Source organism: Pseudophryne corroboree, chromosome 1 (assembly GCF_028390025.1).
Source record: "Pseudophryne corroboree isolate aPseCor3 chromosome 1, aPseCor3.hap2, whole genome shotgun sequence".
Taxonomy (NCBI): domain Eukaryota; kingdom Metazoa; phylum Chordata; class Amphibia; order Anura; family Myobatrachidae; genus Pseudophryne; species Pseudophryne corroboree.
Genome location: NC_086444.1, coordinates 633,991,860 through 634,017,312, shown reverse-complemented (window position 1 = coordinate 634,017,312; position 25,453 = coordinate 633,991,860). Strand labels below are relative to the sequence as shown.

Sequence of the window (25,453 nt, the reverse complement as noted above, 5' to 3'; positions counted from 1 at the left end):
AAATGTTCTTAGTTACACTACTACTCAATTTCAATACACCATCCAAATTGTTGATTTATTTTGCAAATAAACATGTTTTGTACTCATGCACATTGTTTACAAAGAAACTGAGTTTTGAAATCCATAAAAATTTTTCTCAAAGTATCCACCCTTAGCAGCAACCACAGCGGTGCAAACGCAGGGCATTCTGTCTACTTGTCTAAAGTTTCATCTCTGATTTCATCCCACTTGCCCTGTAGAAACTCCCAGGGGTGATTTTGGCTTGTTACTTGCACATCTCGAACACACCTGTCCAGATGATCCTAAAGGAGTTCAACTGGATTGCAATAAGGACTCTGGGGTGGCCAAACCATATTCTTCAGCACCAGTTTTTGTTTTGACTGAATTTGCTTTTTGCAAAGACTGGAGGTATGTTTTGGATCATTATCTTGCTGTAGTGTGAAACAAATAAGGCAGGTGCCAAAAGTGGTGGCATGGTGGACCAGTTATGTTGTGTTAACGTTTGGAGTCCATGAATCCTTCGAACCACCACCACTACCACCAACCGCACCACCTCCAAAACAACCCCAGACCATAATGGAACCTCCTCCATGCTTGACTGTCTGCTTAACGCACGCAGGAAGCATGCGCGTGCCTGTCACATGACGAACAAACTTGCGCTTCTTGGACCCAAACATTTCAAACTTCAATTAGGCTGTGAGATGAACCTTCTTCCACTGACTAGTGGTCCAGCTTCTGTGCATTTCAGATCTCAATAGCCTCTTTTTATTTATGGGCTTAAGCAATGGTTTTCGGGCTGCAACACAACTCTTCAAGCCACCGGCCAGGAGGCGGAGTTTGACGATCACAACTAGCACACTTTTCTTCCTCATCTCCATCAGAGCAGCACGGATCTGTCAAGCTGTTAGGAACACACTGGTAAATTTGTCCTCCTGTTTTGCGATCCCTCAAGCTTGTTCAGCCTTGGACGATCACATATACCGCTCACCAAGAGAAACCTTCTCAAGGCGAGCAACTTCACGCAAAATATGCCCTAAAATTGTCAAAGTGACTATGGCAGCCAATTATGAACCAATTTACACGTTTTCAAAAGTGTTCACAGTATCACAATACAAGGCGAACACCACAATTCTTCCATTGTGTATCTGTTGACAAATTTGTTTCAAAATAGCTTGGGCATGTATCTGAAATCACTATGAGCACCTCGTGACCTTCAGACTTCTTTACCTCAAGAAAAGTGGCCTCACAGTTAGATGATGTGGCCTCCGGGAAATATCGCAACCCCCGAGTCACAGTAGATAGCCTAATTTCTGTGCAAAACACACGTATCAAGTTCATCCTTTACAGAGAAATTGAAGAATCTGGGGGTGTATGGAAATCAATGAGTTGTAGTGTACAAGTAGGTGGTGTCTAAGCTTCAGGCAAGGCAAAAAAAAAACTTGTAATCACATGAAAAGGATATGCATCTTATTGTATATCAATGCCATATGTGGCGTTTTGATTATCAACAAGTAACGTGGTAATAACATGGAGATTACTTCTTCACTTTTGGGGTTTATCACACATTTTTATTAATTTTGCTCTCTGAATTGATTTTTGAAACCACAATCACTCTGGCGTCTGCTGAAATGCCTATATAATGGTTAGGATTTCAGTTCTTTTTTAATTTTTTTTATTGTACTATGAAAACATTTAGTAATCCTTTTCACTGCAGACGACAAGTCAGGCTTGTCTCCACATATACATCAAAACTGCAGACTGTATTGTCTGGTGACTGGTGAGAATAGATTCACCAGACTAGAGTTCCTCCGTGTTAGCTTCAATTCAGGGGAAACAGGATTTTAAATAGAGGAATCCTTTCAAATGATTTGGCCCCAGGCCAGGTACCTCTTTCCCTGCAGCGCCTCCCTCCCGTCGCCAACCTGTTCCCCACAGCCAGCTCCTCCCGCCGGCTGCCGATCTGTGCTCTCCCCGCCGCCCGCAGGCACATCTCTCCCTGCAGCCAACTCCTCCTGCCGCCGATCTCTGCTCCCCAGCTTACCCACACCACCGTCCCACTCCTGCCCACCGCCATTGCGCACCTGGCGCTGCTGTCAGCACATCTGCAGCCGCTGTCAGCAGCGGCAGGACGGGTCCCTGTGTACGGACCAATCCGACAGTTGGATTTGGCCGTCCATTGAATAGGGGTTGTCTGATCCATTCCGACAACTGCATGTCGGAATGGATCCGACTCCTATTGAACATACCCCTTAGTGGTTAATGGGACTGATTCATAGTTGCACAGTACTGAACCCGAACTGCATCTTTCTATGCAACAGCTGTGCAACATTGCACAAGTGCATTAATGCTGCAGGAAGCATATTAAGAAGAAAAGAAGGAAAAAAAAAAAAAAAAAAAAAAAGACGTCTCTTGCTGACACGGGAGGCAGTCAATTGACCGCCGGTCGGTATCCCGGCACTCAGGATACAGATGCTGGAATCCCGACCGCCGGGTAGTTCCCCCACTTGGGTGGTGGTCTACGCCACTACCTGAGATGGGAATAGGTCGCCACCATGCCAGAAGCGTGGCGAGCGCAGGGAGCCCACGAGTAGACACGCCGCGCTCACCGCCAGGATTCCGGCTGTCGGGCTCCCGACTGCCGGGATCTCATACTGATCCCGCTGACACACAAGTGGCCTTATTTCTGTGCCTAGAAAGCATCAGATCACCATTGCAAACCTAATCTTACTCAGAATGGCCGCCAAAACTCCTCTGCCGGGCCAGGAAATCTGCGTTGGAAGATGCAGACTCTCACACTGGCATGCCACAAAATGGAAGACATATCCTGATTGATGTTAGAATGTGACCAGTAGGAAAAAAAAAAGGAGGGTCAGGCTAGGCGTGAGAAAAGCTTTAGCAGCAAAGGGGTTAAAAGTTATATTCCTAGCTCCTCCGTCTGTGGTTACTTGGCAATAGAATATTATTCTTAATATTTTTTTTTCTTTATGACTTTAGAGACTGACAAATCATAGGTGGCTAAATGTCAGCACAATCCTTAAACTTCTGTGAGCAGAGAACCCTATTTTCTACACATGCTGTTTAAGTCCTGACTGGCATGTAATTTCTGTAATATGGCACCCCATGGGAAAAGACTACTTTTTATAAATGTCTCCTCTAGTAGGCTATTGTTGCCTGCCTGTAGAGACTCTTCACAATCTCAAATCCCTACAACAAAATAGAGGCACTATTCACAACTCTGAAAAATAGTTTGAGCTTTAATATCTATTGAGCAAGAACCATAACTTTTTAAATAAAAACTTCTGAACCACTGGCAACACTTCTGATGCCCAAATAATATACAGATAGGGGAATTTAATGAAAGGTGGGGAAGGGGGGAGTGTTATTTTAATTTCTAACCTTGTGACACACAAGAATACTTGCCTGAGTGATACAACATTGATGTACGGGTATGGCAATTTTAAGGATAGTTGCTATTCTGGAGGTTGCGAGCATGGGACCACAATAAGCAGAATAATTTACAATAACTTCTTATTAACTTCTTAACAGTAATAGAGAACATAGGGGCATCAAAAGTTCACTTAAACATTCTTCATGTGACAATACTTACAGGTATACGCATGATAAATAAAAAAAAAAAAGTTTTAAAATATTTCCTGATAATTAAAAAAAAAAAAAAAAACCTCAATCAGTTTAAGTTGTCTAATATCCCTCACTCTTAAGTTACTCATGATTTAATGGCTAGTCCTTTGGCAGCCTGTTTGCTTTAGCAAAAGGGCTGTGTGATGCTTGCTAAAAAACTATTATCAAATATCAAAACCATTCCCCTGAAAATATAATTTATCCAAAAGGGAGAATGAAAGAGGGAACGAAAAACCCCCTATCCCAACAAAATCAAATTTTTTGTGCACAGAAAAGTTTAAAACATTGATAAACTTAAGTTTTTCATATATATATATATATATATATTTATGGATATAAAATCTAAAAAAATGCCCTTCTCTGTTAAATCTATTCAGTAGAGGGAAACAAAGTTGAAGGCAGATATTAAATATAGAACAAAAATTAGTTCCAAAATAATTTTAATCCCCTTATCGTGCTGTAGGGAAGGTATGACCTTAGCCACGCACCATGCACTTGGGGAGGGAGCCAGTATCAGTTGCAGACGGGAGTGTCAGAATTTTGCAGCATGTAGGTCAGTCTCCAAAATATGGAGTCTCTGATAGGAGGACCTTAGAAATGATTTTCTGTGTATTGTTGGCTTGTCTGGAACATGGTCCCTTCATCTGTAGGATTGATGTCCACTGCGTCGTGCATTCTCTTGCAGTTCCAGACCCTCCACAGTTCCGGTTGTAGAGGAGGATCCTGTTCAGCGAGCGAGTCCGCTGTATAAGTCCGTTATGTTTTAAACAAGGGTTTAGTCTTCACAAAAGGCTAGCCAGGCTGGTGTTGGGTCCATTTTGAGCCTGAAACTGTACAGGTGGTGACCCATCCGTCCACTGTAAAAGGAACACAAAAGGTTGAGTGAGGTGTTCAAGTGAAAAAACAAACAAAACACAAACACCATTTGTAAAATCAATGAACCCACATCCAAGATTCCTGAAAATTCTAATAAATATATAAAATTAAAAACATGAGGAATGGTATAATAGACCTATTAGATGAGGTATACAGAATAAACCAGCAAGTTTCAAACCTGGCCTCATACGTCACAAATACTGCCTGTTTTATGGCAGGGATATAGGTGTATTAGTCAAATATTTAAAACCTATCAGAGTTTTTTCTTCTTATTTTCCTTTTACAGGGTTTTAGAACAGCAGTATCCATCAGTTGTAGTAAATATACTACAACGGATAGATACTGCTGTTCTAAAACCCTGTAAGAGGGGGGGGGGAAAAAAAAAAAAACTCTGATAGGTTGTAAATATCTGACTAGTACACAATAATCTTGCAGAGACCAGGATTTTAACTATGAAAATCCAACAATGCATTACTATAGACCCTAAAAATATTTCCACTGTCTCTGGATTAAGGTGAAAAGAAATCCATAAAAAAAATGTTGTCACAGTGAAATAGTATGGTGCCATAAATATGACTGCAACTGAACCATCCGATACAAAACACCACTAGAAAAAGTTATTTCTTGTGCAAAAATTATTTCTTTTCAAAATCCAAAGAATTATTCTCAAAGTTGCCTTGACAGAAATTAGCCTTTTTGATGAGTTACTTGGTGTGACTTTAAATTATGCGACATTAAATGCTTATATAATCCAAGGACCAAAATATATGAGTAATCCAAGTACCAGTAATATCTCTTTTCAATAGAAAACCGCTAATTCAAAAGTCTCCTACCCCCAGTTATTCTGGGTTCAGAAGGGTGAGATATCAGTAATGCACAGAGTCCACATATACCCACATTAATAGTGGTCAAGCAGTAGTGATCTAACAAACATGTCCAAAGGCGCCAATGTGTACACGTACAAAATATATTTTGCATTGCCATCAATGGCGTTTGTGTTCATATATTATGCATCTGGTTATTGTATCAATCTTCCAAAGACAGATTTGTGTAGCCAGAACTCGTATAGAGTGGTAACAATGTAACTAATGAAATTTAGTCACTGCCATGATACATATTTTTTCTTGCAAAAATTGCACCTCAAAACAGTTATATGCAGAGAACATACTGCGAAATAATTGCAGTTTTAATTATATTCTCAAAAAATAAACAATAAATATATTGATAGTGATGCGGTAGAAGTAACGAGCAGAGCACTTCTGCTGTCAATGTTAGATGGTTTCAGCACCCCTGATGTGATGAGGCACTTGCAAGGGAATTGCACCGAATCTGCTGATGAGAGGGTGCTGAAATAGTTTGTGAAGGAAAGGCCTTAGGGGTTGTACACACGGTGAGATTTTTGCTAGCAATTTTGACTATATAGTCAAAATCGCAAGGAAAGTTAGTGCAGATCGCAAGGTGAAAGTCACATTGGAGCAGCACACTGCGGCATTGCACACCGCCCTTGCTCTCCCTCCTAATACAGGTATTCACTTCTTTACCTTAGTACTCTCTCTCATTAGCGATTGCGGAGGGGATGCTCTGCAATGTGTATGTGCACCAGGGCATTGCTCTCTCCTTCTCCGACAGCAGAATAGTTCTTTTACACGTCTTTCCTATCTAATAATTGGACTGGCCGATTCTGGCCCCCTTTAATATAACAATAAGGGATAACTGTCTTACTGCCTTTTCTTCTCCAACTATTCCAGCACCCATTCATCAGCAAATTTAGTGCAGTTCCCTTGCAAGTGCCTCGCGACATCACTGGTGCTGAAACCGTCCAACACTGAATGCAGAAGTGCTCTGCTCTTTACTTCTACCGCATCACTATCATTGGGGGGAGATTCAAATGTTTGAAACGTCAGTTGGGTGTCTGTTTTTTCCTGTCTGTTAGATTCGGAGGAAAAAAAGACGCCCAACTGACTTTTCAAACAATTGAATCTCCCCCAATATATTTATTTTTTGAGAGTACAATTAAAACGTCACATAATTTCACACTATGTACTCTGCATATAAGGGTTTTGAGGTACAATTTTTGAAAAAATAAATAAAATACTATGCATCATGGCAGTGACTAAATTTCATTAGTTACATTGTTACCACTCTATACGAGTTCTGGCTACACAAATTGGTCTTTGGAATATTGATACAATAACCAGATGCATAATATATGAACACAAACACCATTGATGGCAATGCAAAATGTATTTCGTACGTGGTGCCTTTGGACATGTTTATGTTAGATCACTACTGCTTGACCACTATTAATGTGGGTATATGTGGACTCTGTGCATTATTGATATCTCACCCTTCTGAACCCAGAACAACTGGGGGTAGGAGACACTTGAATAAGCGTTTTTCTATTGAAAATAGATATTAGGTACTTGGATTACGCATATTTTGGTCCTTGGAATATATAAGGATTTAAGTTTGCATAATTTAAAGTCACACCAAATAACTTATCAAAAAGCCTAATTACTGTCAAGGCAACATTGAGAATAATTCTTTGGATTTTGAATATAAATTCTTTTTGCACAAAAAATAACTTTTCTAGTGGTGTTTTGGTTCGGATGGTTCAGTTTCAGTCATATTTGTGGCACCACACTATTTCACTGTGAAGTATTAAAAGTTATGTTTTAAATTTCCTTCAACAGCACACGCATTTTTTTGAATATTTATCTTTTGTAAGCGTGCCCCAAAAAAGTGTCTTCTTTTTCTGTACTTTTCATATTGTCTCTTACTGACTTAGGGGAGCACCATCAACCCGACTACTGGATTCTATCCGTTATAGAACTATTATTAATGGTAGTTGGTCTCTTTCACAAGTTGTTTATATCAAGTGAAATTTTATTTGATTAAAGTAGGGTGGGGATCCTGTGCGGATGCTCAATCTGTGCTTTTGTTTTCCTATTTCCTCATTTACCCTGGGATGGACAACATTTTTTAAAATCAACACTTTCTAGTCTGACTGCAACTTGCACAGCCCACACTGTCTTGTTACCTTTCTATCATTAGAAAGAACCAAATAGTCTATATATACACCTTAAGCTGCATACACATGGTGCAATTTGTGCTACGGGCGATATGGCCTATATGATATGAACCTCTGATATAGTCAATATTGACCTGCCTGCACAGTCTATTTTTTTCTTGCGATGCCGACCCCACGGGAGCGCACATTGGCACCACAAACTGTATACACACGGTGCGATATGCACTATGTTTTCTACAGATATGGACTATATAGTCCATTTGGGTAGTTCATATCGCACAATGTGTATGCCCCATTAGTTTTGCATTATATCTGTATGTTCTTTGTGAATCTTTAAGTTATATAATAGCAATGCTAAAAAAGTCAGAATCAAACACTGGATAATCTCAACACTAACCGTTGTGAGATTGTGTTCAGGAAGACTGCAGGCCTCTATGTGATCTTGTAGCAGCTGCTGAGAGAAACTTTGATGCATCTGTGCTGCCTCGTGAGCATCAATTGTATTTCCACATGCTTTATTTAGATCTGTAAATCGCAAACAAAACATTAAATACAAACAAAAACAAAAGATTCCATCCAATATTACAAGACATACTGTTATGACAAAATGGAGTAATACAATTAATTGTATAAAATATAAATAAATAACAAGATTTATGGTAAGAACTCAGTTGTTAAATCTCTTTCTGCGAGGTACACTGGGCTCCACAGGGAATGACATAGGGGAGTAGAGTGGGATCTTGATCCGAGGCACCAACAGGCTCAAAGCTTTGACTGTTCCCAGAATGCATAGCGCCGCCTCCTCTATAACCCCGCCTCCGTGCACAGGAGCTCAGTTTTTGTTAACCAGTCCAATGCAGTAGCAGGCAAAAGAAACGACAACCGTTAGTAGCCACATACACCACATTCCCACGACAGGAGAAAGTGTCAGCGGCTAATGCCGTACCAACCCAAAGAAGCTAAGTGCGTCAGGATGGGCGCCCTGTGGAGCCCAGTGTACCTCGCAGAAAGATTTAAAAACGGTAAGTTCTTACCATAAATCTCGTTTTCTGTTGCGGGGTACACTGGGCTCCACAGCGAATGACATTGGGGATGTCCTAAAGCAGTTCCTCATGGGAAGGGACGGACTGTAGCGGGCACAAGAACCCGGCGTCCGGAAGAAGCATCCTGGGAGGCGGATGTATCGAAGGCATAGAACCTTATGAACGTGTTCACTGTAGCCGCCTTGCACAATTGTTCAAGGGTCACACCACGGCGGGCCGCCCAAGAAGGTCCAACAGACTGAGCAGAATGGGCCTTAATAGTAGCAGGAGCTGGGCGACCAGCATGTACATAAGCATGTGCAATCACCATTCTAATCCATCTGGTCAAGGTCTGCTTGTGAGCAGGCCAGCCACTTTGTGAAAACCAAACAGTACGAAGAGAGAATCAGACTTCCTGATGGAGGCAGTTCTCTTCACGTAGATACGGAGAGCCCGTACCACATCCAAAGACCGCTCTTTGTAAGACAATTCAGGAGAGGCAAAGGCCGGAACCACAATCTACTGATTAAGGTGGAAAGAAGACACCACCTTATGTAGATACCCGGGACGTGTTCTAAGAACTGCCCGGTCACGGTGAAAAATCAGATATGGTGACTTACATGACAAAGCACCCAAATCCGACACCCGTCTGGCAGATGCAATAGCCAGCAGAAACAACACCTTAAGAGAAAGCCATTTAAGGTCTGCTGATTCAAGAGGCTCAAACAGAGACTTACAACGCCTCCAGAACCGACAAATCCCAAGAAGCCACCGGCGGGACGTAAGGAGGTTGAATCCGCAACACACCCTGAGTAAACATATGAACATCAGGTAAAGTTGCAATTGTTCTCTGGAGATAAGGTATGGGAGCGCTAATGTTTGTTGTATGTGTGTACCTATAGCTGTAGGAGAGGGACAGATAGATAGGGGATCCACCTCCCGCCCGCAAGGATACGGAAACTCAGACATTGGCAAACCTCCATACCGTCAACCCGGTTTGCAATACAAATACTCTGAAAAGAGTGTAAACATTCTGCATTGCAGTAGTGTCAATACTTTTAATCAATATTTGCTATTTTGTTTTAACTTGTTTGACTTTGCAGGTACACATACAACAGACATTAGCGCTCCCATACCCTATCTACAATTTCATTTTTAATTGGAGCAGCTTCTACTGTTGAGCACGGAAAGAACACATCTATTTGAATTGTTCTCTGGAACCAAACCGACAAGGCAGAAATATGAACCTTGATGGAGGCCAGACGAAGGCCCGAGTCCAGACCCTGTTGTAGAAAGGCCAAAAGTTTGGCCGTACTAAACTTGTAAGCGTTATGATTATAAGATGCACACCAAGCAAAGTAAGAAATCCAGACCCTATGGTAAATCCGAGCAGAAGGCGGTTTCCGGGCCTTCAACATGGTTTGAATGACAGCCTCAGAAAATCCCTTGGCCCTTAAGACGGAAGCGTCAAGAGCCACGCCCGTCAAAGCCAACCGGGCTAAGTCCTGATATACACAGGGGCCCCGAACGAGAAGATCTGGGAGCTGCGGAAGTAGAAGGGGACGCGCTATCAAGAGACCCTGAAGGTCTGAGAACCAATGCCATCTGGGCACCGCTGGAGCGATCAGAAGTAGGATTCCTCCTTCTTGCTTGAACTTCCTTATTACCCTGGGCAGGAGTGACACCGGAGGGAACACATATGGCAGCCGAAAGTTCCATGGAATTGCCAGTGCGTCCACGAACGCTGCTTGAGGATCCCTTGTCCTTGCTCCGAAAACCGGAACCTTGTAATTGTGTCGAGATGCCATCAGGTCCACATCTGGAAAGCCCCACTTGTCCATGAGGAGTTGAAACATCTGGACGGAGGCTCCATTCTCCGGCGTGTACGTCCTGACGACTGAGGAAGTCCGCTTCCCAGTTTAGGACCTCCGGAATTAACACTGCCGATATGGCTGGCAGATGGCTTTCCGCCCACTGAAGAATCCGTGATACTTCCCTCATTGCCATGCGGCTTCGAGTGCCGCCTTGATGATTTATGTACGCCACCGTGGTGGCTTTGTCCGACTGCACTTGAACAGGTCTGTTCTGTATTAAATGCTGGGCCAAGTTCAATGAGTTGAACACCGCCCACAATTCCAGAATGTTTATCGGGAGGAGAGACTCCTCCTTGGTCCACCGACCCTGAAGGGAGTGTTGCGCCAACCTCTCAGACTGGCATCAGTCGTCAGAAGAACCCAGTTGGAGATCCAGAAGGGACGACCCCTGCTCAATCGTTGGTCCTGAAGCCACCAGCTCAGTGACAGACGGACCTCCGGAGACAAGAAGATCATTTGAGACCTGATCCGGTGAGGCAGGCCGTCCCACTTGGCAAGAATCAGCTTCTGCAGAGGGCGGGAATGGAATTGAGCGTACGCCACCATGTCGAAAGCCGACACCATGAGACCTAGCACTTGCATCACCGAATGTATCGACACATGCGGACGAGATAGGAAGCATCAAATCCTGTCCTGAAACTTCAGGACTTTCTCTTGAGACAAGAACAACCACTGGTTGCGAGTGTCCAACAACGCCCCCAGGTGCACCATGCTCTGAGCAGGGACCAGGGAAGATTTCTTCCAGTTGATGAGCCACCCGTGGGTTTGCAGAAATTGGATAGTCCGATTTAGATGGCGCAGGAGAATTTCAGGGGAATTTGCCAGGATCAACAAGTCGTCCAGGTACAGTAGGATCCTGATCCCTTGACGGCGGAGGACAGCCGTCATTACCGCCATGACCTTGGTGAAGACTCGCAGAGCAGTATTCAAACCAAAAGGTAACATCCGAAATTGGTAATGGAGGTTGCCAACCGCAAACCTCAGGTACAGCTGATGCGACACTGCAATGGGAATATGTAGGTAAGCATCCTGTATGTCCAGGGAGGCCATATAATCCCCAGGTTCCAAGGCCAGAACAATAGAGCAAAGCGTTTCCATACGAAACTTGGAGACCCTCACAAATCTGTTCAAGGACTTGAGTTGAGAATGGGCCGGGAGGACCCATTCGGTTTCGGGACTAGGAACAGCGGTTAATAGTACCCCTTGCCTCTCTGAGCCAGAGGCACCTGCACTACCACTCCTGTGTCCAGGAGGCACTGTACCACCGAATGAAGAGTTTTTGCCTTCACCTGATCCGAAGGGACGTCTGTCAGGCAAAATCGATGAGGGGGATGATTCTTGAAGGATACGGCGTAACCTCGAGTGACGACTTACCGTACCCAGGCATCGGAAGTGGGTATACCCTAGAAGTCGGCACCCCACCTTGGGATCCCCCAGATGGAGGCCAGCCCCGTCATGCGGCAGGCTTGTCAGTTTTGGAAGCAGGCTGACGGGCAGCCCAGGCCTGTTTGGGCTTATTGGGTTTGAAAGTGCAAACCTGTTTAGGGTATGCCTGACCTTTTGCTTTCCCTGAAGGAAGAAAAGGAGCGAAATGGAGTACTCTTAGCCTTCGGCACCGAAGGAGCAGTACTAGGCAGACATGCTGTTTTAGCAGAAGCTAAGTCAGCCACTATCTTGTTGAGGTCTTGTGCGAAAAGAATGTCTCCCTAAAAAGGGAGTACCTCCAGGGTTTTCTTAAGAGTCCTGATCCACAGACCAGGACCGTAACCAGAGAATCCGGAGAGACAAAATGGACGTAGTAGAAGCCTTGGCCGCCAGAATACCGGCATCAGAAGCCGCCTCCTTAATGTAATGAGACGCTGTGACAATATATGACAAGCATGGTCTAGCATGATCAGAAGCGTTGGACGGTAACTCCGCCTCCAGCTACTGAACCCACGCTTCCACAGCTTCTGCAGGCCATGTCGCTGCAATGGTGGGCCTATGCGCAGCACCGGTTATGGTGTAAATTGCCTTTAAACAACCCTCCACACGCTTATCAGTTGGCTCTCTCAGGGACGTGACGGTAGTTACGGGCAGAGCTGAGAATACCACCAGCCGTGCCACCTGCAAATTTACTGGCAGGGGTGTTACCCAATTTTGACTTGGCTCCAACGCGAGGGGGTAGCGAGCCAGCATCTTCTTGTGAGGAGTGAATTTGTTTCCTGGATTTTCCCAGGACTCCTGACGTATGTCAACTAAATGGTCAGAGTAAGTTAAAACTTGTTTAACCACTTTCTGACGTTAAAACCTGTCCGGTTTCTTAGAGGCAGCATCAGGCTCCAGGTCATCATCAACTTGAAGAATGAGTCTGATAGCCTCCAATAAGTCAGGAACATCCACCTGTGTAACAGCTTCCCCATCAGAAGCATCGGGATCAGAATCTGTGGGGTCAGTATAAACGCCATCCTCATCAGACGAGGTGTCTGGGACGTTGGTGGATTGTGAGGAAGTAATTGCCCGCTTAGAGGACCCCTTGGTCTTTAGGCAAGCAAGGGCTAGACTTCTTAGTAGTCAGTGATTGGTTCAATTGCTGTAACTGATTGGACAGTTGATCTGCCCACGGCAGGTTAACCGCAGGGACCATAAGCGGTTGTACCGGCACAGGAGGTCCCATAAGGGGCGTTAGTCTAGTTACTAGCATATTCAATAGCGTGGAGAAGGTAGCCCAAGGTGGGTCATTTTGAACCCCCGTTGCTACAGTCCCACTAGGGGGGTAAGGAACCCCCAGAACCTGAACCATCAGCTGCTATGTTATCCTCAAATGTGTCTGAAGCGTCAACACCACGAGATGTGGGATCAGCCCCAGGACAGTTGCCCTTTGTAGCTGACATAATCAAAAGCTCAATGCAAGGCAACACAGTACAATATCAGCAGCACAGTACCTGACAAGAACCCCCTGTGCAGTGCATTTCAGCACAAACAGGGAATTCTAGAGGTATATGGTGACTACAGATCACAGAGAAAAATACACACTGAGTATATCCTGTGAACTACCTATACTAATGATAAACCTGACGCACGTAGCTCCCTCAGGTTATAGAATATAGGGATAGCTATCTGAGTGAGATACACGAAATGGAGGTCACACAGCAGCTATATGCACACACAGAGTCACAGTTTGTACAATGCAGAAATTATGGCATGCAATAAAACTGCACTGGACTAGCAATACAATAGCAGTACTAAGTATAGCTATACACTTAATAGATATAACAATGCACAGTAAAGACTGGATGCATATCACAGGGTACTTGTACTAAATAACCCTGACTAAATGCACTTTTTCTTAACTAACACTGTCAGCAGACATGTAGAATACTTAAGTGTCCTGTAAAATGCACAGCGCTGACAGGCAGGTGGCTTTACAGAGGAGGATTTGCCCAAACAGTCCCAGGATCAGCTCTGCTTGTCCCAATGGCGCCCAAACGCTGACAGGGAGTAAGGGAGAGATATGCAGCTCCAGGGCGGGAAAACTTACTCTAAATGGTACCCTAGGGCTAGGGGAGGGGATACAGGTCAAAGCCTCATCTTCCTGCTGGACTTCACCGGGTACTGGGGGCGTAAATAAACGGTTTTATAAGAGAAAAACAACCTGTGCCCAAGCCCTGGTGGTCTAGTGAGGTCCCTGTACTGCCACAGTGTCCACGCCAGTGCGCGCGGCCCGCTTCCCACCAGCTGCGAGTGATCACGATTTACAGCGGGTCCCACTTACCTCCTTCTCTGAGTGCGGCCACGCAATCCTGGAGACAGCGGTCGTGTGTGTGACTAATTGGAAGGAAACCGGAGCCTCCGTTGTAGGTACCCGGCAACCAGGGCGCGGGAGTGTACAGCGCCGCTGGGGGAAGTGATGGAGCTGCAGCAGGAGATGTCTGACTGACATCTAACACAGTCAGCGTCTCTGCTGCAGCCCTTGAAGTCTTCAATTTTCTTTAAAAGCTTCTTCTTAGGGCTGCAGGAGCAGCCCCCCTGTTGTATGCCTGCTTACTGCATGGCACCAACTACAAAACTGAGCTCTTGTGCACGGAGGCAGGGTTATAGAGGAGGCAGCGCATTCTGGGAACAGTCAAAGCTTTGAGCCTGTTGGTGCCTCGGATCAAGATCCTACTCTACACCCCAATGTCATTCCCTGTGGAGCCCAGTGTACCCCGCAGCAGAAATATACTTATTTAGTAACAACTTCACTCCGCTTTTATATTTAGGCTCCTCCAAAAAAAAAAAAAAAAACAATTACTATTATAACTACTATTATTGAGGTGATGATCACACACCTTTTATGTGCACATACTTGAATATTCCTTCAAGTTTCCATATGCACCCTCAACTATGTAGTGGCAGTTTAAATTATAATGCTACTTAAAGTAAAACAAGAATGTAAAACAGAATAATACTTAAAAAAAAAAAAAAAGGGGGGATATACCCAACTGAAATTATGCTGGGTACGACAACTTACCTCTTGATAGCATGGTTTAAAGAGAAACAGGAATGCCCGATATCAGCAGCAGAAAACTGAAACATACACCAATGCAGTAATGTGGATATGGTGTGTATAACTTACTTTTGTTAGAAACATCAGTAAACATGAAGAAACAAAATCAATTGTTTCCATGATTATAGATGTACCTAATGAAGGCCAGCTATTTATCATACAATTTCAACAGGCAATTTGAAGCAAAAGACCTATTTCAAGCATCAGTTGTAGTACCCAACATAATGATCTAAGTTCAGCAAACAACTGCCACATGGAGTTACCATTTAAGCTAAGTTTCACAAGGTGATGATCAGGTTTCAGGTGAGTGCCTGGAAGAATAAAAAAAGGTGTCTATAATACGCATACTACACAGTACCCAAATGTTACCTGCTTGCCATAAACACAACTTCATGTCCAATATAACAAGATTAACAATAACTCAATTTATGCTAAAAATATTTGATTTTGGTAGCGCTCGATATAACTACTTGTGTTATTTCCTTCCGTGTCCGTAACATTTTAGTCTATGTTCTAATTGGACATGTCGGTATAATGAATGTCGGTATTTTGACTGTCGGTCAATGGCCGTCGGTATTGTGTCTGTCGGTAAATCAACTGTTACCTGTTCTAATACAGATACTGTGGCCTAGTGTTCTAAACAAGTAATTAACACGGCTGTGTAACAGAGACGGCTGTATAACATATTACATGTTTAGAGACAATTGTGCAGTAGAGTCATCTTGTGGACCATTTCAGAATAGCTAGTTACAAACTGGAATAAAAAAAACAAACAAAAAAAAAACCCTTTGGAATGATTACTGTGTCAGCTTTAGTGCACCACTATCAAGGTAAAATACAGGCCGGAGCTTACCTCTAAGCAGAGCAGAGGACCACAGCTGCACAGACATATCTGGGATCTTGCTGGCCAGCTGCATCGCTGGGACAACCATATTGTTGCTCTCCTGATGAAACATTAGATTTATTATATTACAGGGTGCCTTAGCTTAGAAGATAGCCCCAGGAACTGATTAAACACGCAAGTCAGAAAAATAAAAAAAATTATCTTATTTCCCTACTGAAACACCTTTAAAAAAAGGAGGACTTTCCATAGTTAAATATCTTTCTGCGAGGTACACTGGGTTCCACAGGGAATACATCGGGGTGAAGAGTTGGATCTTGATCCAGGGGCACCAACAGGCTAAAGCTTTGACTGTTCCCAGGATGCATTGCATGGCCTCCTCTATAACCCCGCCTACGGACACTGGAGCTCAGTTTCGTTAACCAGTCCAATGTTAAAACAGAAGGCAGATTTAATCACGCAGAAACACATTCTCACGACAGAAGAAGGGACCAGCGGCTAATGCCATACAAACCAAAAGAAGCTAAGTGCGTCAGGGTGGGCGCCCTGTGGAACCCAGTATACCTTACAGAAATAGATTTAACTGTGGTAAGTCTACCATAAATCTCCTTTTCTGCAGGGGGGTACACGGTGTACCACAGGGAATACACTGGGGATATCTTAAAGCAGTTCCTCATTGGAGGGGATGCACCGTAGCGGGCACAAGAACCCGGCATCCAAAGGAAGCATCCTGGGAGGCAAAAGTATCAAAGGCATAAAACCTAATGAACGTGTTCACCGAGGACCACTTAGCCGCCTTACACAATTGTTCAGCAGACGCGCCACGGCGGGCCGCCCAAGAAAGTCCAACAGACAGAGTAGAATGGGCTTTGATAGTAGCAGGAGCTGGAAGACCAGCCTGTGCATATACTTGTGCAATCACCATTCTAATCCATCTGGCCAAGGTTTGCTTATTCGCAGGCCAGCCACGTTTGTGAAAACCAAAAAAGTACAAAAAGGGTATCGGACCTTCTGAGAGAGGCAGTCTCTCCACGTAAATACGGAGAGACCATACCATAGCCAAAGACCGCTCTTTGGAGGACAAATCATAAGGAGATAAAAGCCGGAACCACAATCTCTTGGTTAAGATGGAAAGATGATACCACCTTAGGTAGATAACCGGGGCGATTCCTAAAAACTGCCCGGTAACGGTGAAAAATCAGAAAGGGTGGACGACAGGATAAAGCGCTTAAGTCAGACACCCTCTTAGCAGAGGCAATAGCCACAGTAGGGACATAGGGAGGCTGAATACGTAAAACGCCCTGAGTGAAAGTATGAACGTCAGGAATACATGCAATCTTCCTCTGAAACCACACCGACAAGGCAGAAATATGAACCTTGAGGGAGGCCAGGCAAAGGCCTAAGTCTAGGCCTTGTTGCAGAAAAGCCAAAAGTCTGGAAGTTCTGAAATTGTATGCATCGTAATTCTTAGCAGCACCCCAGGTGAAGTAAGAATTCCAGACACTGTAATAAGTCAGTGCAGAAGCCGGTTTGCGGGCCTTTAGCATAGTTTGGATAACCGCCTCGGAGAATCCTTTGGCCCTCAGGAGTGAAGCTTCAAGAGCCACGCCGTCAAAGCCAGGTCCGAGTAGACACAAGGGCCCTGAACAAGGAGGTCTGGGCGTTGAGGAAGTAGAAGAGGACGCTCGATCGAGAGACCCTGCAGGTCTGAGAACCAATGCCGTCTGGGCCACGCTGGAGTGACTAGAAGTAGTATACCTCCTTCTTGCTTGAACTTCCGTAGTACCCTGGGCAGGAGTGACACTGGAGGGAACACGTATGGTAGCTGAAAGTTCCATGGAATTGCCAGTGCGTCCACAAACGCTGCTTGAGGATCCCCTTGTCCTTGATCCGAAGACCGGAACCTTGTGATTGTGTCGAGACACCATCAGGTCTACATCTGGTAGGCCCCACTTGTCCACTAGAAGTTGAAAGACTTCCGGATGAAGACTCCACTCTCCGGCGCGTACGTCCTGATGACTGAGGAAATCCACTTCCCAGCTGAGGGAATGAACACTGTCGATATGGCTGGCAGATGGCGTTCTGCCCAACGAAGGATTTTTGACACTTCCATCATTGCCATGCGGCTTCACGTGCCGCCTTGATGATTTATGTATGTCACCGTGGTGGCGTTGTGTGATTGTACTTGAACTGGCTTGTTCTGTATCAGAGGTAGGGCAAGAGTCAAAGCGTTGAACATTGCCCGCAATTCCAGAATGTTTATCGGGAGGAGAGATTCCTCCTTGGTCCACCGACCCTGGAGAGAGTGTGTTGCTTTAGCACCATGCCCCAACCCTGCAGACTGGCATCCATAGTCAGTAGAACCCAGTTGGAGATCCAGAAGGGACGGCCCCTGCTCAACTGTTGGTCCTGTAGCCACCAGCTCAGTGACATACGAACCTCCGGAGTCAAGGAGATCATTTGAGACCTGATCCGATGAGGCAGGCCGTCCCACTTGGAAAGTATTAACCTCTGCAGAGGGCGGGAATGAAATTGAGTGTACTCCACCATGTCGAAAGCAGACACCATGAGGCCTAGTACTTGCATCGCCGAGCGTATCGACACTCTTGTGCGAGAAAGGAAGTAACTTATCCTGTCCTGAAGTTTCAGGACTTTCTCTGAAGTGCCCCCAGGTGCACCATGCTCCGAGCAGGGACCAGCAAAGACTTTTTCCAGTTGATGAGCCACCCGTGGGCTTGTAGGAATTGGACCGTCCGTTCCAGATGACTGAGGAGAACATCTTGGGAGTTCACCAGGATCAGCAAGTCATCCAGATACGGCAGGATCCTGATTCCCTGACGGCGGAGAAGGGCAGTCATCACGGCCATGACCTTGGTGAAGATCCGAGGGGCTGTGGCCAGTCCAAACGGCAAAGCCTGGAATTGATAATGTAGGTTGCCAATAGCAAACCTTAGATATTGCTGATGCGATATGGCAATAGGTATGTGCAGGTAAGCATCCTGTATGTCCAGGGATACCATAGAGTCTTCGGGTTCCATGGCCAGTACAATAGAGCGCAGAGTTTCCATACGGAATTTGGACACTCTCACAAATTTGTTCAATGATTTCAGGTTGAGTATATGCCGGAAGGACCCATTGGGTTTCGGGACTAGAAACCGGGTCGAATAGTATCCCCTGCCTCTCTGGGACAGAGGTACCGGCACTACCACTCCTGTGTCAAGGAGGGATCACACAACCAGGTGTAGAGCTTGCGCTTTCAACGGATCTGAAGGAATAACAGTCGTGCAGAACTGGCGAGGGGGACGTCTCTTGAAAGAGACAGTGTACCCGTGAGAGGCAACTTCCGGCACCCAGGCGTCTGAAATGATCCTTAACCTGACCTGGGCGAATTGCAGAAGCCGACCTCCCACCCTGGGATCCCTCAGGAGGAGGCCCGGCCCATCATGCAGCAGGCTTGTCTTATTTGAAAGCAGGCTGACGAGCAGCCCAGGATTGTTTAGGTTTGGGCTTAGTGCTTTTGGAAGCACGAGCCCGTCTCGGGTACGCCTGACCCTTTGCTTTCCCTGAAGGACGAAAGGAACGAAAAGTGGTACTCTTTGCTTTCGGTGCAGAAGAATTAGTACTTGGGAGAAATACAGTCTTAGCAGTTGCCAAGTCAGTCACAATCTTATTTAGATCTTCCCCAAATAGGATATCTCCCTTAAAGGGGAGCACCTCCAAGGTCTTTTTGGAGTCCTGGTCCACCTTCCAGGACCTCAACCACATAATTCGGCGAGCCAGTATAGACGTAGTGGATGCCTTGACCGCCATTACACCTGCCTCAGAGGACGCCTCCTGGATATAGTGGGAGGCGGTGGTAATATGAGACATATATTGTCTGGCAGTGTCAGAAATATCCTGAGGCAGCTTATCCTCTAATATCTGAACCCATGCTTCAAGTCCTTTTGCGGCCTAGGAGGCTGCTATAGTGGGTTTATGTACAGCACCTGTAAGAGAGTAAATAGACTTCAGGCATCCTTCCACACACTTATCCGTCGGTTCCTTCAGTGAGGTGACAGTGGTGACAGGCAGAGTAGATGACAGCACAAGACGGGTGACATGAGAGTCCACCGGCGGTGGCTTTTCCCACTTGTTACTCAACTCCGCAGGGATAGGATAAAAAGCTAGCATCTTCTTAGACAGGGAGAATTTATTTCCTGGAGAAGACCAGGTTCCTGACGTATGTCTATTAAATGGTCAGAATGTGGTAAGACTAGTTTAGCAACCTTCTGACGTTTGAACTTATCAGGTTTCTTAGATGCAGTAGTGGGATCTACTTTATCATCAATTTGTAGAATCAGCTTAATAGCCTCCACTAGGTCAGGAACATCAACCTGAGTTGGAGGTTCCTCGTCAGAAGCAACTGTATCAGTGTCAGACGGATCAATATATCCCCCATCCTCATCAGAAGAATTATCTGAAATATTAGTGGATTGTGAGGAGGAAGCGGCACGCTTAGATGACCCCTTGACCCCAGAGGGACGTGGTGTAGACTTGTCTAACCATAGATTGATTTAATTGTTGTATCTGGGTAATCAGAGTGTCCGCCCAGTGCGGATTAACTACAGGGACAATGTGGCTGCAATGGTACAGGAGGTCCCAAAGGGGGCGTAAGACGTGTCACAAGCGTATTCAGCATACTTGAGAACGCTGCCCAAGGTGGCCCCTGATTGGCTACAGTGGCTGCGGGCTGACTGGGAGATGTATGGCACCCAGTACACAAACCATCAGTAAAAACTTCCCCCTCAGGTAAATCCTTGGCACAAGCACTGCATGATGCAGGAGCGCCCGCGGGTTTCCCGCCCTTTGTGGCAGACATTATAATGAATGTAGCCGTAGAGCTTAACAGTACAATATAGCCAGACAAATACAATACCTGCAAAACACTCCCTTATTTATGTGACAGTGAATACAGAACATAAAAAGAGAATAAATGCGGTATGAGGTGACTGAAGAGCGCAATAAAATACACTTAATATATACTGCGCAGCACTATATATTTGACCCTGACGCACCTAGCCCCCCAGGGTACAGAATACAGTGATAGCTACAGCTGTGATACACGGAAAGTCAATTTCATACAGCAGAAGCAGGCACACACAGTCACAGTGACAAAGCAGAAATTATTTTAGACACACAAAACTACACTGGACCAGAAAATATAAAAAAATAAAAATAAAATAATATATCTATATATATATATATATATCTATATATATCTATATATATATATATATCTATATATATATATCTATATATATCTATATATATATCTATATATATCTATATATATATCTATATCTATATATATCTATATATATCTATATCTATATCTATATCTATATATATATATATATATATATCTATATATATATCTATATATATCTATATCTATATATATATCTCAAAAAATAAAGGGAACACTAAAATAACACATCCCAGATCTGAATGAATGACATATTCTTATTAAATACTTTGTTCTTTACATAGTTGAATGTGCTGACAACAAAATCACACAAAAATTATCAATGGAAATCAAATTTATTAACCCATGGAGGTCTGGATTTGGACTCACCCTCAAAATTAAAGTGGAAAATCACACTACAGGCTGATCCAACTTTGATGTAATGTCCTTAAAATAAGAATTTACTTACCGATAATTCTATTTCTCATAGTCCGTAGTGGATGCTGGGGACTCCGAAAGGACCAAGGGGGAATAGCGGCTCCGCAGGAGACTGGGCACAAAAGTAAAAGCTTTAGGACTACCTGGTGTGCACTGGCTCCTCCCCCTTTCTCTAACGTCCTAGTGGATGCTGGGGACTCCGAAAGGACCATGGGGAATAGCGGCTCCGCAGGAGACTGGGCACAAAGTAAAAGCTTTAGGACTAGCTGGTGTGCACTGGCTCCGCCCCCTATGACCCTCCTCCAAGCCTCAGTTAAGATTTTGTGCCCGAACGAGAAGGGTGCAATCTAGGTGGCTCTCCTGAGCTGCTTAGAGTAAAAGTTTAAATAGGTTTTTTATTTTCAGTGAGACCTGCTGGCAACAGGCTCACTGCATCGAGGGACTAAGGGGAGAAGAAGCGAACTCACCTGCGTGCAGAGTGGATTGGGCTTCTTAGGCTACTGGACATTAGCTCCAGAGGGACGATCACAGGCCCAGCCATGGATGGGTCCCGAAGCCGCGCCGCCGGCCCCCTTACAGATGCTGAAGCAAGAAGAGGTCCATAAATCGGCGGCAGAAGACTTTCCTGTCTTCATAAGGTAGCGCACAGCACTGCAGCTGTGCGCCATTGCTCTCAGCACACTTCACACTTCGGTCACTGAGGGTGCAGGGCGCTGGGGGGGGGGCGCCCTGGGAAGCAATGAATTTACCTTATTTGGCAAAAAATACATCACATATAGCTCCTGGGCTATATGGATGTATTTAACCCCTGCCAGTTTTCCAGTAAAAAGCGGGAGAAGAGCCCGCCGTGAAGGGGGCGGGGCCTATCTCCTCAGCACACAGCGCCATTTTTCCCACACAGCTCCGCTGGTAGGAAGGCTCCCAGAATCTCCCCTGCATCCTGCAACTACAGAAACAGGGTAAAAAAGAGAGGGGGGCACTTATTTGGCAAAATAACAGATATAAGCAGCTATAAGGGATAGACACTTATTGTAAGGTTGTCCCTATACATATATAGCGCTCTGGTGTGTGCTGGCAAACTCTCCCTCTGTCTCCCCAAGGGGCTAAGTGGGTCCTGTCCTCTATCAGAGCATTCCCTGTGTGTGTGCTGGGTGTCGGTACGTGTGTGTCGACATGTATGAGGAGGAAAATGATGTGGAGGCGGAGCAGTTGCCTATAATGGCGATGTCACCCCCTAGGGAGTCGACACCTGAATGGATGGCCGTAATTTAGGAATTACGTGACAGTGTCAGCACGTTACAGAAAACTGTTGACGACATGAGACAGCCGGCAGCTCAGTTAGTGCCTGTCCAGGCGTCTCAAACACCGTCAGGGGCTATTAAACGCCCGTTACCTCAGTGGGTCGACACGGACCCAGACACAGACACTGACTCCAGTGTCGACGGTGAAGAAACAAACGTATTTTCCAGTAGGGCCACACGTTACATGATCACGGCAATGAAGGAGGTTTTGCACATCTCTGATACTGCAAGTACCACAAAAAGGGGTATTATGTGGGGTGTGAAAAAACTACCCGTAGTTTTTCCTGAATCAGATGAATTGAATGAAGTGTGTGATGAAGCGTGGGTTACCCCCGACAAAAAACTGCTAATTTCTAAAAAAATTATTGGCACTATATCCCTTCCCACCAGAGGTTAGGGCTCGTTGGGAAACACCCCCTAGGGTGGATAAGGCGCTCACACGCTTATCAAAACAAGTGGCGTTACCGTCTCCAGAAACGGCCGCCCTTAAGGAGCCAGCAGATAGGAGGCTGGAAAATATCCTTAAAAGTATATACACACATACTGGTGTTATACTGCGACCAGCAATCGCCTCAGCCTGGATGTGCAGTGCTGGGGTGGCTTGGTCGGATTCCCTGACTGAAAATATTGATTCACTGGACAGGGACAATATATTATTGACTATAGAGCATTTAAAGGATGCATTCCTATATATGCGAGATGCACAGAGAGACATTTGCACTCTGGCATCAAGAGTAAGTGCGATGTCCATTTCTGCCAGAAGAGGATTATGGACGCGACAGTGGTCAGGGGATGCGGATTCCAAACGGCATATGGAAGTATTGCCGTATAAAGGGGAGGAGTTATTTGGGGGCGGTCTATCGGACCTGGTGGCCACGGCAACGGCTGGGAAATCCACCTTTTTACCCCAAGTCACCTCGCAGCAGAAAAAGATACCGTCTTTTCAGGCTCAGTCCTTTCGTCCCCTTAAGGGCAAGCGGGCAAAAGGCCACTCATATCTGCTCCGGGGCAGAGGAGGGGGAAAAAGACTGCAACAGACAGCTTCTTCCCACGAACAGAAGCCTTCCCCCGCTTCTGCCAAGTCCTCAGCATGACGCTGGGGCCTTACAAGCGGACTCAGGCACAGTGGGGGCCCGTCTCAAGAATTTCAGCGCGCAGTGGGCTCACTCGCAAGTGGACCCCTGGATCCTGCAGGTAGTATCTCAGGGGTACAAATTGGAATTCGAGACGTCTCCCCCTCGCCGGTTCCTGAAGTCTGCTTTACCAACGTCTACCCCCGACAGGGAGGCGGTATTGGAAGCCATTCACAAGCTGTATTCCCAGCAAGTGATAATCAAGGTACCCCTCCTACAACAGGGAAAGGGGTATTACACCACGCTGTTTGTGGTACCGAAGCCGGACGGCTCGGTGAGACCCATTTTAAATCTGAAAGCCTTGAACACTTACATAAAAAGGTTCAAGTTCAAGATGGAGTCGCTCAGAGCAGTGATAGCGAACCTGGAAGAAGGGGACTACATGGTGTCTCTGGACATCAAGGATGCTTACCTCCATGTCCCAATTTGCCCTTCTCACCAAGGGTACCTCAGGTTTGTGGTACAGAACTGTCACTATCAGTTTCAGACGCTGCCGTTTGGATTGTCCACGGCACCCCGGGTCTTTACCAAGGTAATGGCCGAAATGATGATTCTTCTTCGAAGAAAAGGCGTCTTAATTATCCCTTACTTGGACGATCTCCTGATAAGGGCACGGTCCAGAGAACAGTTAGAGGTCGGAGTAGCACTCTCTCAAATAGTACTACGACAGCACGGATGGATTCTAAATATTCCAAAATCGCAGCTGATTCCGACGACACGTCTGCTGTTCCTAGGGATGATTCTGGACACAGTACAGTAAAAGGTGTTTCTCCCGGAAGAGAAAGCCAGGGAGTTATCCGACCTAGTCAGGAAACTCCTAGGACCAGGCCAGGTGTCAGTGCATCAGTGCACAAGGGTCCTGGGAAAGATGGTGGCTTCTTACGAAGCGATTCCATTTGGCAGATTCCACGCAAGAACTTTTCAGTTGGATCTGCTAGACAAATGGTCCGGATCGCATCTTCAAATGCATCAGCGGATAACCCTGTCTCCAAGGACAAGGGTGTCTCTCCTGTGGTGGTCACAGAGTGCTCATCTCCTAGAGGGCCGCAGATTCGGCATTCAGGATTGGGTCCTGGTGACCACGGATGCCAGCCTGAGAGGCTGGGGAGCAGTCACACAGGGAAAAAATTTCCAGGGCTTGTGGTCAAGCATGGAAACGTCACTTCACATAAATATCCTGGAACTAAGGGCCATTTACAATGCCCTAAGTCAGGCAAGGCCTCTGCTTCAGGGTCAGCCTGTATTGATCCAGTCGGACAACATCACGGCAGTCGCCCACGTAAACAGACAGGGCGGCACAAGAAGCAGGAGGGCAATGACGGAAGTGGCAAGGATTCTTCGCTGGGCGGAAAATCATGTGATAGCACTGTCAGCAGTGTTCATTCCGGGAGTGGACAACTGGGAAGCAGACTTCCTCAGCAGACACTATCTTCACCCGGGGGAGTGGGGACTTCACCCAGAAGTCTTCCACATGATTGTAAACCGTTGGGAAAAACCAAAGGTGGACATGATGGCGTCTCGCCTCAACAAAAAACTGGACAGATAT

At 45.5% G+C, this 25,453-nt stretch overlaps 1 protein-coding gene across 2 annotated transcripts in view; it reads right to left on the bottom strand.

Moving 5' to 3' along the window:
- Positions 1-3,234: 3,234 nt before the first annotated feature.
- MAU2 (MAU2 sister chromatid cohesion factor) overlaps positions 3,235-25,453 on the bottom strand; it is a 158,918-nt gene continuing 136,699 nt past the window's right edge. The window contains exons 17-20 of one of the 2 annotated variants that reach the window (XM_063914566.1): positions 15,824-15,914; positions 15,234-15,281; positions 7,944-8,071; positions 3,235-4,496 (exon numbers count right to left, since the gene is read on the bottom strand). In XM_063914566.1, the coding sequence (XP_063770636.1) occupies positions 4,422-4,496; positions 7,944-8,071; positions 15,234-15,281; positions 15,824-15,914 (342 nt within the window). In that variant the 3' untranslated portion in view covers positions 3,235-4,421. The remainder of the gene's footprint in view (positions 4,497-7,943; positions 8,072-15,233; positions 15,282-15,823; positions 15,915-25,453) is intronic. The other variant, XM_063914567.1, reaches the window with a different exon arrangement.